Source organism: Netta rufina (genome assembly GCF_964035555.1).
Source record: "Netta rufina genome assembly, chromosome: 7".
NCBI classification, from domain to species: domain Eukaryota; kingdom Metazoa; phylum Chordata; class Aves; order Anseriformes; family Anatidae; genus Netta; species Netta rufina.
This window is the reverse complement of record NC_140130.1, coordinates 3,960,774-3,978,008: the sequence shown is the minus strand read 5'-3', so window position 1 is coordinate 3,978,008 and position 17,235 is coordinate 3,960,774. Positions and strand designations below refer to the sequence as shown.

Genomic DNA, 17,235 nt, shown 5'->3' with positions numbered 1-17,235 from the left:
AAAAGTTTGCATTTTGATAGTTACAGGTGGGAATGCATGTGAAGGATGACAGTAAGCAGTAGCGATGCATTCAGAATTGGGCTTTGTATTAGAGTCTGAATCGTTCCAGTTATGCACAAGGTTTTGATTGACAGGTTCACTCTGCACCTTTGTTTAAAATGGAACATTTTACTTGCAGGTCTGATAGTAGAGAAGGTCGCTTGAGACTCAGGAGACTTGAGCAAATCTTCAGGTCCTAGATAATCATTTCATCTACTCCAGTTTGAGGAATACAAAATTTCATCAGAAATCTTTTATTAAAGGATACTCTTACCTATCCAAATGAATTATTATTTTTTTAGTATCATCATTTAGCATAATTCACTTAACTGAAATCTATGGGTTAGATATATTAGGGAAAAAATCTTACAGTTGAAAGTGAAAAACCCTGTGCTCACATTCTTCCTGTCTCTCAGGCCAGTTCTTGAGAAGACCATTATCCTAATGTATTCTCAGTGAGAACTAAAAACCCAGGAATTGTCACCTGGTGTCAGGTTACTGATATTTCCATCAGTTTCTAATGGTGATAAATCTGACCTTTTTGTCCTGACATCTTGGAGTGGAATATTGTAAATTGGCGAATTGTTAAATGAACAGACGAACTCGAGGCATCCAGTAGTAATAAGGTAACTTGTGTCCCTTACTTGAAGAGTTCACTGTATTTATTATTTTTTAAACCTCAACTTCTTACCATGCAATATGATCTTTCTTGTATTGAAAGTACTTTTCATCTTTCTGTTTTGAAGGTCATTATTTATTCTTACCACTTACAAATTACAAAAGTGTTGGTTCTTTGCTGAAGTTTCTGTTCTCACCACTAATCTTAACGTGAAATTACAGTGTAGATCGATAAAAAGTGCACAATTTTCTCTTTTAGTAACAGGAACTGTTTATCACCTGCATTTGAAGATTAAGTACCTGTAATGTGTACAGGTTATAGCAGGATAATATTTTTACTGCTACTTGATGACAAATGTACTGACAGCAGTTGTTAGAAACACTGCTATCAAAGACAAAGTCTTGATCTCCAATTTAATTAATAGTGTTAGCTTTATATTCATAATTTCTCAAATAATATGCAGTAGATATTTTTAAGAAAGGTTCCAAGAACAGCTTTCAAGAATAGACATACGATCATGTTATAAAATAAATACGAAAGTTAGTATTTATTGTAGTAGTGAGATGTCATAATATTGACAGTTTAAGAACATAGGATTTTAATTTGCCCTAAAATAATGTGCTTTTTATTGTTTTCAAGACAATATCATTTTATCAAAAATCTGAAAAGTGTTTTAAGTGAATTTGAAATAAGAGACCAACAATTATGAGATTATTAATGAATTGAGCAGGAAAAATACATAACGCTTGCAGTTTCTTCTTCCTCAAGTGTATCAAAATTGTCAGTCTGTCATCTGGCAGAATTAAGTGGGGGATAATACTGGTATTGTGAACAAGAAACAAAATATTGAGCATTAGCTAAATATTTGTGAAGGGGCCATTTGCCATATATTGTTACGTTGAATAACATAATTCTTGATGTGTTGAAATTTGCAAATACGGGCATTAGTTACATTTTCAGAGTAGAACATAGAGTTGTTTTAAACCTATTCTGCTTTTAGTGAAGAACATAGTAGACTAAATTCTGACCCTAGTGAAGTGCATACAAAGCATTTCTATTTGCTGCTGTAGTATTACATACCACAAATAAATCTGTTTTTGCACTGATATAATACAGAGATCACTCATCAGCTCAGTCCTGATGAGGTGTTAGTCTGCACTGCTGTTTGATATTCATTTGGGAAAAGTAAGGACTGAGTGTGAAGAGACTGACACCAAGTAAGATACATTAAGAGAGCATATAATGACAGTTTAAAGGTCAATATTTAATTGAATGTTAGGTAAGTGGAGATAGCTTCTGTGCTTCCATTCCTATCACGATGCCTCTCTTCATTTACACTGTATACCTTGAGATTTTAGACTTGGATCTGCATTATTTTTTAGCATCTGAGGCTCTTTATTTGCAGGATTAATGTTTCATGAGTGTATGTGACCTTTAAAAGTGAATGATCTAGCTAAAGTTATTTGGACAATCACTTTTGAGGAGGGTCTGCATATAAAAATCTGTGTTGGAGAAAATTCTCTAAAAAGTAGTCATACATGTTGTTCTACAAACTTGGATTGAAAAGCAAATAAGCCAAAGAGCACAACTGCATAGTTTAAAAGGACTGGCAGAGATCTAAAGCCAAAAGCCAGACTTCAGTTTCATTAATTATTCTCTGTAAAACTCTAGTAGTAAAGCAAATGTAAAGGTTTCGCACCAGAGGAGCGATGGTTTGTTTTACAGATGAAAACATGTAATGTATAGGTGGAAATCACCTACGTGTGATGGTATTGACTTGCTACTGTTGCTTTAAGTTGTGTATCAGCAAGGTGTAAAAATCATCAGTACTATAGAATTGGCTGTAAATATAATGTAGAGTCCTCAGCCTGAGTCCTCGGAAGCAAAACCAGTGAGAATACAGATTTATTAAAAACACTGAAATGTGGAAAGGAATACAAATTTACCAACTGCAACATTACAGCAGGAATAACGTAATCATAGTATTAAATATGTAGGGACATACTTGAATGTGCTTTTGTGGGGGCCAACAAAGGCTTTTTGCAAATGACCAAAATTTGTCAGAACTGGGGGTCAGGAGGTTGGGGCAGGTGTCCCGTGCCCCTCTGCTGTGTCAGACACCTCTTCCATAGCCTTATCTGTAAACTGCTCAGGCTTCACCTTAAAATCGATTTCTCCCCTTTTCCAGTATTCCTAGGGGATATACTAGTCAAGAAATTTGTTCCTGTAACCACCGGAAACCTTTTTGCTTAATTTTCCTGGTTTGAAACGATCTGTTTTGAAACCTTCTACTGCCGTGTCTCAGCCATGCTTATAGCTTCTTACTGACTGGATTCTTGCACAGAACTTAATTTTTACATCAACATTCTTCCTCACATTTACTGGAGATTCCTTACTTTGTATGTCTTAATAGTGAATTTGCCACTGATGTCTTGTATTTGTCCTGTCACTGATGACATACATCCAGTCTTCCCTAGCTGTCACTTGCAGTCTCAGAGACTCCTGTTTCTGTCAGAGACTCATCATAGCCCTAAATATTCAACCTTCAACTAATTGTACTTTGAAATTCTTTCTATGCTTCTTATCCCAGTTCTCAAGCTCTGCTGCTCTTCCTTTACAAAAAATCTGTTTAGGGATATTACCTTCTTTCACGTTACTAGAACTGGTAGTCTATACCCTTAATATAAAAGACCTGTTCAAACATACAATAACATTTTCTTAGTGTAGAATTCATAATGAGGCTTTAAGACCAGCCAGGAGTTGCATTATGTTAAGCTTTCACAATACGGAATACCCAGATAGCCATGAGTTCTCACGTGGAACGTTCATGTAAGTGGATACATGTATCATTTAGTAAATACTGGACCATGAAAGCAGTATGAAGAACTGAGAATCCTGCATTGAATTGTATAATACAGGTATCAATGAGATAAAATGAGTATTTCCATTTTTATCATTATTATTATGTTAAATTTTTGATGCTTTTTGTCTGAAAATGAGTATGGTTCATTGTTTGTGTTTGAAGATTTGATAAATCGGAGCTTTCTTCTCGAAGCTTGTGTCCTTTAATGCATGGATATGTGTTGTTAAGTTTATCATACCAATAGTTAAAAACCTGCCAAATCTGGACTTTGGAGGAACCTGTCCCAGCGCAGCTGGAAGGACATCTGTGTTCTACAGCTTGCATTTTTGAAAGTGCTGTGTTGGATGAATTAGGTAACTGTAACATGGTAACAGCTTTTTGTAGCATGGAATTCTTACTAGGTCTAATTCCAAAACTAAATATGAAAGACTTTATGACAGTGATAATCCATGCCTGGAAATAAAATGTTTCTTTTCTGCTTTACAAGTAATGTGTGTCCAGGTGGGTGTATTGTGTTCGTTTTTGCCCCCAGAGTTGACTGCCTGTTTTCTTGAGGATACATAGGCATATTTTTCACGATCAGCATTATATTTCTGTCAACTTGGGTTTGAGTTATTTATTTTTTACTGTATTATCTTACTGGAATTGCTGTAATTTTGTTCAGTGGGTGAAATATACTTCTGTGCTTTGAAGTGCTGGAGTGCTACTTAAACCTTGTTTCAAGGCTGATGTTGAAGTCTAGTAATGCATATTCCACCTGCTGGCCACAGAGACACTTTCCCAAATGGTATGAATGTATGCAGGTGCATTTGCACAGTTTAATGCAGGTGCATTACAGTGATTTGGATCTAAAAGAAAATCACAGAATGGTGTAGTGCCTGTCAACAAATGTTGTTTGTTGCAGTAAAAAACGTAATCTTGCAGTAAAAAATAGAAAGTGAGAATACATAGCGATTCTGGATTTAAAAAAATACATTTGACGTGATTGAAAATTAGGTAAAAGTAATGATGACTTCCATTAGTTTTCTATTTTTTATTTTTCCCTACGTGTCTTTTGGTAGGCTTATTTGATAGTATCTTTACATGTTTCTCTTGGGACTTCAGGCTTATGTGAAATGAAGAATGGCACAATTTCCTTGTGATTGGAACTTTAGAGTTCAAGCTGGTAGTAGATCATCCAACAGCAGATCTGTCACTAGTTATTTATTGAGTCTGGGCTTTAAATGTGAATTTGGTTCTTAAATGTGAATCCCCTTAAGACAAATGAAAACTTATTGGGTACCCTATTGCATTGGCAGAAGTAATATTAATTTTTAAATAGTTTGTAATTCTGAATTCTTTGTGTGCTTCATTGTGTACTTTTTCGTTAGTATGGTTAAACTTGCTTTGAATGTTTTATTTAGTGTCCCTTATAAAGCCACGTTCAACACACTTTACTAACTAAGTTATTTATGGTAAAACTCAGAACCCTTGCAAGAAGAATATGTTGGTAAGTAGGAGGGAGGAAATAAATTTGAAGACTTGAGTCATACAGAATATGTTTCTTGTCATTTTGAGTTGATTTGCTCATGTATTATTGAAGAAATAAGTATCCAGAAAATGTCAGCAGTACAGTATGTACAGTACAAACAAGGAGACCAAAATTGCTTGTGATTTGAGTGTCTCACAGTTACATTAGTACATCATGGTGGGTGTATTAGCGTTTCTATACAGAGAAGAGACAGTAGAACAAACCTGCGCATCCATTCTGGTCATGTGTTTTTTTTTAAAGCACGTTTGCTAGCAACAATAACAGAAGATTCAAACAAAAAACTTCCCTAAATGCCAACTTTAAAAGTCAGTGCTTTAATCTAAACATGGCTATTATGAACTAGTTCAAAGCTGTCTGACGTGATTTTATTGGTTAGCATTTAGTAGCCAGTGTAGTTCTACAAGACTTGTGTTTTTGTTTTTTTTTTGTCAAACATTATCTTTAAAATCGTTATCATTAAAATGTTTGATATCAGTACCAAGTTTCCTAACCATAAGTGAGAATAACCTATTCAACATTTTTCCCAGACACCCGAGGAGCTAGAAGATGTATCTGACCTTGAAGAAGACCATGATGCACGTAGTCGCACAAGTGTTCAGACGGAAGGGAAGACTGACAGGGTATGTATTACACCACTGTATTTAAAAAACAAGCTGATGAGGGGAATAATGCTGTTAGATTATTACTCCTATGAAACCACCTAAAGTCATGCAGTGAGTCATGAAAATCATGTTCAACTCCTAATAGATTTCTGAAAATGTGTAGAGTGCATAAAACTGATACGTATTACCTGAGAGAGAAAACAACTATGTAATTAATTTACAAATACACAGTGAAAATGTAAATTAAAGAGAAAATTCTTACTCTTCTGGATTAAATTCTAAACGGTTATAGTTTCATCAACGTGTCTTCTTCTAATAGAGGTTAGGTTAATAAGGACTTTTTGTATCTGGGTCTTACCTGTAGCCTGCAAAGCATATTAACCAAAAATAAGCTCTACATGTGAGAAACTGCACATGCACAGAAAAAGATGTCTGCAGTCCTAGCCACTGCAGTGCATGAGTTACAGACTTGTACTTCTGTGAGTCCTCCTGTGAATCTATTCTATAGATTTCTATAGAAAATTCTATATTACTTGATCAGTGAACCCATAAGGAAATATGCAAAACTCACTGTAGCATTTGGCAATTAGATAAAATATTTCTGGAAGTTCTGAATCATGTTTTGCTGTTCGTATAATCATTTAACCTTAGGAGTACGCTACATTACTGGTTATTCTGTACATTCACACATTTTGTAAGAACCTATGAATATTTCGAGTAGCAAAAGGCTTCTTAGTACAAAATTGACATACATAGCAAACGTTAATCTTGTCTATGTTTCAATTTTAGAAATACTTCAGCAAAATTGTAGACTGTTTGCAACTTTTAAGTTGAAAGATCCCTGGGGCCAGAAATGTGAATTTTATGACTTGTTTGTAGAATACCTAGAGCAACAGCAGATTTCTCACATTTAGTCTAGTCTACCAAAATAGAATTTAGAAGCAATAGAGCTAGTTGGAAAACAACAAATTATTCAATTCAATAACAGTATCGATAAAATGGGATTTTTATTTACATTTGTTTTCCAGCAAACTTGCACAAACACAAATATTTTCTTTATTAAGACCCTAAACACTAATCAAAAATTTCAAAACAAAAGCTGTTCTCTTGTGTTCCATTTCTTATTTTAAAATCAGAATGAATTCTGAAAAAATAGGTAAGTTATTAATGGAAACTGTGGTATTAGAATGGTGCCTAGTTGATCTTTTAGAAACTGCTGTCAGTTTATAATTTCAAACTGTGTACATACGATGAGTAAAATTAAGTCAGTATTCTCTAAAAAAAACATTGATTTTATGGGCTATATTCCATTTTCAAATGTAATTCCATGGTAACCTTTTGTACTTCTTGAGGCTACATTAACAAGTCTGGACAAAAAAGGCTTTTCTTGACAGGGGGTGTATTAAGAAGCAGTGTATTTAGCATAGCTGGGTATTGAATCTGTTTTCTCCATGAAACAAGGGAAAACTTATTTACCTTTCTAAAGATGTGCATATCAATTATATGTTAATTAACTATCAATTGATTCTTAAAGCATATGGCATGCAGTGTAACAAGTATGAAAGATTATTCTCACCTTTCAGGGTAAAATTTCAATTGCAGTTAAGAAAGGCAAACTTTTCCTTCAAAATGTTGTCCCTATGAGATGATTTGTTTGGAACAGGTACAGATGGTGTGCTGAATAGTTTCATAAATATCCCATAATGAATGCAATGGGAAAACAGAAAAGGTAGGCTTAGGTGTTTGCTATCCTACAATAATAACAAAGGATCCACTAATGCTCTAAAAGATCTTTAAAAGACACACGGTCTTCCATGTCTCAGATAACCCAAAGGCTTCCTTTAAAGGGAATTTTCTTTGAAAAGAAAGCCGTAAGTAACCCATACTTCTAGACATCTATGAAAAGGAAGAAGTGAATTCTGAGGACTGTTGTAGGTAGAGTGCTGGCTGTCAAAAATAAGAGGCATAGGCTATTGTGGAGAGATCTCCAGGATATGTTTTTCCTTGTACTACACAGACAGTGTAATTCTGCACTGTCAGTAACTGTGGTGGGGAGAGAGAAGGGACATGTTTGAATCTTCTCCAATGTCAGATCTCTCACCGCTCCAACAGGGAGCTGGTGTCTTTGAAAGACTTTTTTGACACTTTTTTTTTTTTTCTTTTTTTTTTTTTAATCATGATGTATAAAGCATGTAAAACTGAATGTGATGTGCATATACCACATGTAACAAGGGCTACATCTTAACTCAGATATCCTGTTTTTCTTACATAGGTCAATCACTACATTTTAAATTCTAACTTTTCTAGAACCCGTCTCTCTCTGGTTAGTAGTGAGATGACAGGACTGAGATGTAATCTGGTATTTATATTCTTGACTCTGCACATAGGTAATCTTGGAAACATTACTTCATTGTCTTTCCCTGAGATAATTCCAGATCTTGAAAATGAAATTGATGATGTTTATGGCACCTTCCCACATGGTGGGAAGTCGGTAATTAAACTGGATAGCAATGTTAATTATTATTTGTACCACAATTCTATATCCATGAAGAAGTTCTTTAGGAAAAGTCTTCTTGATTTGAAAGCCGGATCCAACATGCAAAAAGTGTTCTTCTTCTAGTGGTTGCGTCTAATTTGTGTAATTACTCTGTAAGCTCAGTAATTTTGCTTGAGGAAATTTATTCCATCGTGGTCAGTGTTAGTCCATTGAGGTAATTTGTGGCTTAGCATACGATGTTGAGTTGAAGAGAAGGTCAAGTAAGTATTTGCCCAGTTAATTTTCAGCCTTAGAAGACAATGTGCATTCTGAAGTCGGAAGAAAAGTTGGAGGGCTTGAAGTTACAGTATTAATGAATTGAATAGATTAGCTTTATTTTAAAGATATTTGTACAGGTTACATGTTCACACTGAAGAATAGGTGAAATATTTTATCTTGTGCGTAATCAGTCCACTTACAGACGATGAGCAAAAATGCTTTCAGGCAACCACCCACCCACGTTTTTTCTCAGAGTTCAGTAGATGGTTTCATGAATAGAGATAAAAATGTGTGAGAGTTAGATCTACTTCTTATTATGTGTGCACAGCAGTTCAGTGTTGATGAAGAGTTGACTCAGTGTTATATAGTGAATGAGAAAATCCACACTGAATTTATTGCACTGTTTTATTTGTATTATGCCTTAAATACAGTGATCGTTAATACATATCTAAAAACATATTGAGCCTTGAAAAGACAGTCTTAACCAAACTTTCTGAGAGAACAGATACAAACAGTAAGAAGACCTGCTGGTATTTGCATAAAATCTTTTGCATTTGCAGTCTATACAGAGGGTATGGAAGAGTTCACCTTGAAGGGACCTTCAGAGATACCTAGTCAAACTGCCTGGCCACTTCAGGGCTAGCCAAAAGTTAAAGCACATTAATGAGGGCATTGTTCAACTGCCTCTTGGGCATTGACAGGCATGGGGCATCAATTTCCCCTCTAGGAAGCCTGTGCCAGTGTTTGACCACCCTCACAGTGAAAAAGTTTTTCCTGATGTCCAGTCTCAACCTCCCCAGCACAGCTCTGTGCTGTTCCCGCGTGTCCTGCCATCTGTGTTTAGGGAGCAGAGACCAGCACCTCCCTCTGCACTTCCCCTCCTCGGGAAGCTGCAGAAAGCAACGAGGTCACTTCTCAGCCTCCTTTTCTCCAGGCTAGACAACCCAAGTGTCCTCAGCCTCTCCTCATTAGAACATGTCTTCCAGCCCTTTTACCAGCTTTGTTGACCTCCTCTGGACACTTTCAAGGACCTTATCATCCTTTGTACATTGTGGAGCCCAAAACTGCACAAAATATTCAAGGTGAGGCCACGCCAATACTAAATATAGCAGGAGAATCCCCTCTTTTGACCAGCTGTCTGTGTTATGTTTAATGCACCCCAAAATGTGTTTTGCCCTCTTGCTGCCAAGGCAGCTGTCAGAAGGGACCAAGGGAGATGAATGATATATTCTCTTACTCAATAAACAAAGACTATGCATCTAAGTTCCTATATTAATATAAATGCTGACATACATAAACAGCAACTGTTTTCTGTCTTGATAACAAAAAGGCAAGTTTAAAATAATAAGTAAGTTTAATTTTTAGCAGTGCTGCACAGACAAATGTCAATGACAAAAATCAAATGTAATACCAGTAGCTACAGTAATATTGAGTGGGTTCTGCTAATAGTAATTTTTTCACTTAATACATGGCCAAAGATTCCCTGTGAGGAGTCATGATCTGTCAAAAGCATTTAATTTACGTGCTAACTGCCTTCATCTTTTCCCTTTATTGAAACTGTGATAATTAAGAATTAGCAAGGAGTAAAAATCACTTAGGATTGTAAACCAGGCCTCCTATACCGTAGATGTATGATGTGTGCTTTTGCTTCTTTCATCCACGCCATTACTGAAAATAGTGAATAATGCCAGAGTCAGAGCCAGTCTCTTCAGAATTTCATTTGATAGTTCCCTCCACCTTGTCATGAGTTCTTGGTAAATATTCCGTGAAGTTTTTCAGTGAGTGTCAAAACTACTCAAGGGCAATTACATCTAGATCTTGCTTCCCTAGATTGTGTAAAGAATGACATGAGAATCAGTGACAATATCTAGTGTAGTCCAGATTTTATGGCATGTTGAAATAGGACAACTGGTGACAACAGGTAGGAAACTTGAAAGAAAGAAATTAAGCTTCTCCCAGCTGTCAGTATCACACCCATACATTTCACCTGTAGGGAACATGCTTTGTATTCACTTCGCTGTAGATTGCTAATATCCTGCATTTGCTGTTAAGTGTCTTTATCCAAACTTGAACGATCACTTAGCAGAAAAAGTAGGATGTGGTTTAAAAGTTAGTGGGCACGTTTTACTAATTTTAATGGAATCTCTTCTAACTCTATGCTATATTCAAGAAATGTGCCTATGTTTGGCATTTATCTTACGTCGGCCTTTGTGATAAAATACTTAACTGATGTGCACAGATTGACATATGACAGATCTACAAAGTTGTATATAACTTACAAATTTATAAATAATAACAAAAAACAATCACGGGTCACAGTTGGAAATTATTTAAAACTGATGGAAATGCGTCACTGTCTTTTGAGTTGAAGAGATCTTGTTTACTTCCCACAAATGTCTTTGAAGCTGGTGCCCAGCTGACCGTAGCTAGGGAGCAAAAATTTAGGTGGGATGGTTTCATCCAGCTTCTGAGCCCTTTGTGAAATAAAAAGCTTAGCTCTCAGCTAGGCAAAGCAGGGATATGAATCTGGTCTTTCTGGATCTGTGCCATTACCTTCTAACTACAAAATGTGAAGAGCACATTATTTTGTATTCTTGTTTTTAAAAACTCTGAAAAGAGTCTATCCTCACGTGGTCCATTAGGGAAGTTGGGTTTATTTTCTTGGTAACATACAGAAGTGTAGCAAATTGGCGTTTACCTCTTCTCTCCTTGCAGTTTCATGGTACTGCAACTTACAAAGCAGGAAATGTTAAATAGTTTTCAAAGGGAAGCTTTTCCCTTCAGAAAGGATATCTGGCTCACCTCTACCTTAGACAGAAGGAGTTTTTGATAATGTAAACATCTGATTAGATGTACTGTAAATCATTCTATTATTTCTGTTTCCATCCTTCCTCCCTATAAGAGGTGTGCTTTTTGTTAGAGAAGAAAGAAAAATAAGAAAAAATATATGTCCTCTCTCTTAATTTTTACTGTTATCTTCTACTGTGGTAAAAAACAAACAAACAAACAAACAAACAAACAAAAAAACAACAAAACTTTGTCTTAGAAGTAATGAATAAAATCATTTTTTCCTCATGGACAAAATAATCCTGCATTCATGTAATATCAGACATTTAATTTATATTTTTATTTCACATGTACCTATGTTTTCTATTTTAATGCAAGGTCATGTCTGCACTTAAAAGACTGTGTGTATATTTGTTTTATTTTGTTACCGTATATGTTTTTAAAGCGGTACGAGGGAAAGGAAACAGAAATCAATGTCAGAATTGTAGTTTTCCTTTGCCCCTTTGTTCCAGTGGATAATGTTTCTCGTTCCAGCTGAGAGTCATTTGTGTTGGCATGTAACAGGATACTTACAGTATGTTAGACTGCTTTCATTAAGACGTCATCTTTCTTGTGGTTTCTAAATCCAGGCTTGTGTTTTTCAACCCAAAACAGTGTAAAAAGTGGTACTTAATTCTTTTGATTCTGGAGTCTAACTCTTTATTTTTGTCTGTTTCATATCTTTCTCAGGAAGCTCATCTTATAGCCATGAGAAAAATGTGTCTTGATCTTACAAAGTCCTTACGTGGTCTGTTGTACTGTTGTAGGTCTTTTTTTTTTTTTTTTTTTTTTTGTACAAAACAGGAAAAGCAGTGCTTAAAACACGCAGTTACACTTTCTAATTTAGTGACTGTAATTATAACATACTTAGGGAGACCTGTAATTTCCAGTAATTCATATAAATGGAAAAATTTGCCTTGTGACAGAGTAATGTAAGCATAGATAAAATCTCTTAAATGGCCTGGCTTGAAAAACATATGCATTACATATTAAACTGATTACCTGTTACACTAATTATAAGTAATTCAGCCATTGCCGTAACTTTCCATTTTAAGTATGGTAGGTGATGTTTTATAAACAAAAATAAACCACAAGGTATTTATTACTGCAACATAATTACAGTGTGTAATTCTTGATAGCCTACCATGCAAGAGGTGGACCACTTCAGAGAGAAAGTGGTAAATACAAAACACTGAGAGTAGCGCCACGAAGATGAGCAGTATCAAAGATCTTGGTCGCCCAGCCTGGTGTGGAACACAAGGTATCTATATAAAATACCAGTGCAGCTGATTTCAAATATCTATTTTTATTTATTGTACATATGCATTTAATCGTTTCTATAATCATAATTCAATGCTTAAGAAAAAGTTGTAGTAAAACTTGAGGGAGTTGAGATTATGCTGAGGCCTCATTAGGAGGCAGAAGAGAAATGAATAGACGTATATAGACATATATAAATATATATATATATATATATATATAAACATATATAGAGAAAAGCCTGTAAGAGCATGAAGCCTCTAGTGATTCTGGCAGCAGCCCCCATTTTATTGTTGTTCCATTAGGTGGGTCTCCAGTCTCTCTGAGAGGCTTTTGTGTAGTGAGGATCACATGTGTAGGACTTCGTGGTTGGAGGTAAGAGAGGGCACGTGGGAGAAAGCTTTGTGACACAAGTTTTTTGCCTGTAGTCAGTTACTTATGTTGAGCTGTTCGGTGCTTATGTACCAAAGCAAATACAGTCTAGATGACCATTGCTGGCTGCAAAAAAATGAAAGAAAATGTGGGATAATCTTTCAAATACTGCTTTATCTCAAGTTGCAGATACAAATCTGAAACAAAATATGAAAGAAAGAATTTACTATGGGATTTGCATTTAATGTTTTCACATGTTGTTTTCATAACATGCTTTTCTCAGTGTCCCTGCAAACTTTGGTTTATTTATCCAAAAATTTAAAACAAGAAGAGCTCTTAAAAAGGTCAGAAAAACTTGATGAAGTTCTTAATTAAATACAGAAAGTATTTTGAATTCATAGAGCTGCCTTTTCTTTATCTTGGTGTGGTTATCATGCTTCCAAAGGCAGTATACTGTATCTTTTGATTTGAGTGTTTTTCCTCTGTGGGTATGACAACTCTGAGGTGACTTACTGGATTGAGTCCATCAACTTCTAAAATTGGTTAAGAAACATCAGGAGCATAAGTGAAAGCTTGCTAGTCCTTTTCTAGAGTTCATTTTTGTTTTTTACTACAAATTCTAACAGGTACTTCTTTTATGCATTTAAAATACCAAATCAATCGGGACAAACCTGAGCTTTGCTTCAAATCACCTATCAGGACTGTTAAGTCTTGGGCATCGATACCAAAGAATCCCTTAGAAGGCAGTTTGCACTCTTGGATTACGTGTCTGAACTGGGACCAGGCGAGCTCTGTTCTGGAGACGCAGTCCTGTAGGAACTACCTCCTGGACTTAACAGCCACGTGGGGATTTAAGCTTCTGCGGCTGCAGAGCCAAGGAAGAGCGTGAACTTCCTGAAGGTTCTCATCCAGGGAATCTGTTTTGTACTGAATTTGATTTGGCTGACACTGGTTAGAAAATTGGCAAGAGCAGCTTTTGGTTCTGGCTCAATTAATCCATGCAATTTAAAATCATTTCCATAATAACTGCATAGCTCTGCACAACTGCAGATTTCAGTTTACTGGAAACTGAACCACAGTTGCACTTCTGTTTGATTCCACTTGAAATAAGGGGATGGGGAACAGGATGTGGCCCTCACAATCCATGAGCAAATGGTTGGCAACAGCACGTAGATATACGCAAGTCAATGGGGCCAGATGGGATCCACCCAAGGGTGCTGAGAGAACTGGCACAGGAGCTGGCCAAGCCGCTTTCCATCATTTATCAGCAGTCCTGGCTATCAGGGGAGGTCCCAGTTGACTGGTGGCTAGCAAATGTGGCGCCCATCTACAAGAAGGGCCGGAAGGTTGACCCAGGAAACAATAGGCCTGTTAGTTTCACTTCAGTGCCAGGGAAGCTCATGGAGCAGATTATCTTGAGTGTCATCATGTGACACTTGCAGGGGAAGCAGGCAATCAGGCCCAGTCAGCATGGGATTATGAAAGGCAGGTCCTGCTTGACAAACCTGATCTCCTTCTATGACAAAGTGACGCGCTGGGTGGATGAGGGAAAGGCTGTGGATGTGGTTACGTTGACTTCAGTAAGGCTTTTGACACTGCTTCCCGTAGCATTCTCCTTGAGAAACTGGCTGCTCTTGGCTTGGACTGGCGCACGCTTCGTTGGGTTAGAAACTGGCTGGATAGCCGGGCCCAAAGAGTCGTGGTGAATGGAGTCAAATCCAGTTGGAGGCCGGTCACTGGTAGAGTCCCCCAGGGCTCGGTGCTGGGGCCGGTCCTCTTTAATATCTTCATCAATGATCTGGACGAGGGCATTGAGTGCACCCTCAGTAAGTTTGTGGATGACACCAAGTTAGGTGCGTGTGTCAATCTGCTTGAGGGTAGGAAAGCTCTGCAGGAGGATCTGGATAGGCTGCACCAATGGGCTGAGGTCAACTGCATGAAGTTCAACAAGGCCAAGTGCCGGGTCCTGCACCTGGGGCACAACAACCCCAAGCAGAGCTACAGGCTGGGAGATACCACTCTTTATAAGTACCTTAAAGGAGGCTGTAGCAAGGTGGGGGTTGGTCTATTCTCCCACGTGCCTGGTGACAGGATGAGGGGAAATGGGCTAAAGTTGCACCAGGGGAGGTTTAAGTTGGATATTAGGAAGAACTTCTTTACCGAAAGGGTGGTCGGGCATTGGAATGGGCTGCCCAGGGAAGTGGTGGAGCCACCATCCCAGGAGGTCTTGGAAAGACGTTTAGATGTAGAGATCAGTGATCTGGTTCAGTGGGGGACTGGTTAGTATTAGGTCAGAGGTTGGACTGGGTAATCTTGGAGGTCTCTTCCAACCTAGATAATTCTGTGAAACTTATTTATAGTTAGTTTATATAAGTGATCTTAAATTTCCTGATGGAAATAATGCACAGTACTTTAAAAAAGGAAAATCAGGAAATCACCAATAACATAATCCCAAGCAAAGACACATTTCATGGCAAACTCAGCAAACTGTGTTTTTCTTCTATTTCTGCTTTCATATTGAATTTATACCATTTATCGGATCAGTAATACGTAGATAATGTGTCTTGCATAATATGAGAAGTCGAAGCTCTAAATTTTTCTTGACAGATCTTCATGAATCAGACACTTTTTTTTGCCTTGTTAACTGTTTTGGTTTTGGCTACCTGTTATTTTTGTCTGCTTCCTGGCCTGTGTGTTGCAACAGGAAGTGTATTTGAGCCTTGTCTGGTGCAAACTGATAATCTTTCTTATGCAGAAGAATATTAGGGAAAGTATATCCATTCTCACCATGCTGCATTTTTAGAAGTTGTTTCAGTATTAATATATTGAGTACTTCTAAAAATAAACATAACGCTTAAATATAGGAAGAATACATGTATTAAGTGTACGTTATGGTTCCATAGTCTGAAATTGCACAAAATGCACCACTTCTCTAGCTATACTAAATCTTAATTTGAAACAGTTTTAGTTTGTGGAATGTTTGCAAACAGACCAGTCTAGAGCTGCAGCCTAGTACAGAGCTGTGTCCTACCTGGGCCCAGTTTGACTGTGGCTGCATTTGAACATTGGATATTCATTTTCCTGTTGGCATTCAAGGTACTTGTTTGGTAACTTTAGTCCCCTGCTGATTTTCTAACGTGTTAATCTGTTTCTTTGTCTTCTTCAAAGACAGAAGACACAGATTTGAACAAGCAAAACTTTACCAGTTCTTAAAACAGCACTGGGTAACCTTCTCAGAAGAGAGGACAAGCACACTTTTAGGGCAGTTAAACCCTTTCCTTTGTACTCATCTATCTGAAAATGTATTGCATTTTATAACCTGCATATATATCATACTTTAAAAAAAAAAAAAAAAAAAAAGACAAAAAAAAATAACTAGGCATTTCATTCACATTAAACAAAAAATCTGTCAGTCATACTTTACAAAGGCTGTTTGGAAGAATTTTTTCTTGTTTCTCTGCCTACATTAATACTAACGGTTTCATGGGACAGCACTGTTCCCATTCTGCCAACCTAATTATTTGACCCAACCCAACGATAGTGTAATGATTTTGAAATTCAGAGGTACTCAGGCTGAAACAGTTGGCCCAGGCCACAGCATGTTACAGGTATGTGTTTAATAATACCCAGCAATATATATTAAAAAAACAACAACACCAAAACAAAACAAAAACCTACCACCATCAGCAAAAACAAAAAACCCTCCCTGACAAACAGATGTTAAGCAAATAAATTTATTTTATTATTCCAGGCTAAGATGACTCAACTGCCAGAGGCTGAAAAGGAAAAGATAGCTGAGCAAGTGGCTGACTTCAAAAAAGTCAAGAGTAAGCTTGATGCAGAGATTGAAATATGGGATGATACCAGCAATGACATCATTGTTTTGGCCAAGAGGATGTGTGTGATTATGATGGAGATGACTGACTTCACAAGGTAATTATGCAAAAAATGCTCTTCAGTACTTATAAATTTTGGAGGCCATTGTCATATTGTTATGACGGGAAATAGTGAGTTTTTAATGTCAGTTGACAGTGTCTTTACAAAGTTGAGTGGCTAAGATAATGTAATTCGGTTTACAGCGCTAGCTGGTAGCACAGAACTGTTGGAGGGGAAGTTTCAAGTTTTAAACCATGCTTGTCCTTAAATCTTTTCTGTTGTTTTTCATTTGGCTTGTTGAAGTATTTATATTTTTTTAGTGCTTTATTTCTCCTCTCAATGAAAGAAAAAACAGAAACAATCATCTTGATTTTATACTGTAGTTCTGTCTTGTCTGTTACTCTTCTGTTTCTACCATACCATGCTGTCTAGCATGTAGTATATTCTAGTCATGCATAAAACATACTGGACAGAGCATACGTCTGGTGTATA

The 17,235-nt window shown here is 36.8% G+C and overlaps 1 protein-coding gene across 1 annotated transcript in view; it reads left to right on the top strand.

Moving 5' to 3' along the window:
* CTNNA3 (catenin alpha 3) overlaps positions 1 to 17,235 on the top strand; it is a 456,005-nt gene that overhangs the window by 387,643 nt on the left and 51,127 nt on the right. The window contains exons 14-15 of the mRNA XM_084289960.1: positions 5,580 to 5,672; positions 16,619 to 16,800. Of these exons, the coding sequence (XP_084146086.1) occupies positions 5,580 to 5,672; positions 16,619 to 16,800 (275 nt within the window). The remainder of the gene's footprint in view (positions 1 to 5,579; positions 5,673 to 16,618; positions 16,801 to 17,235) is intronic.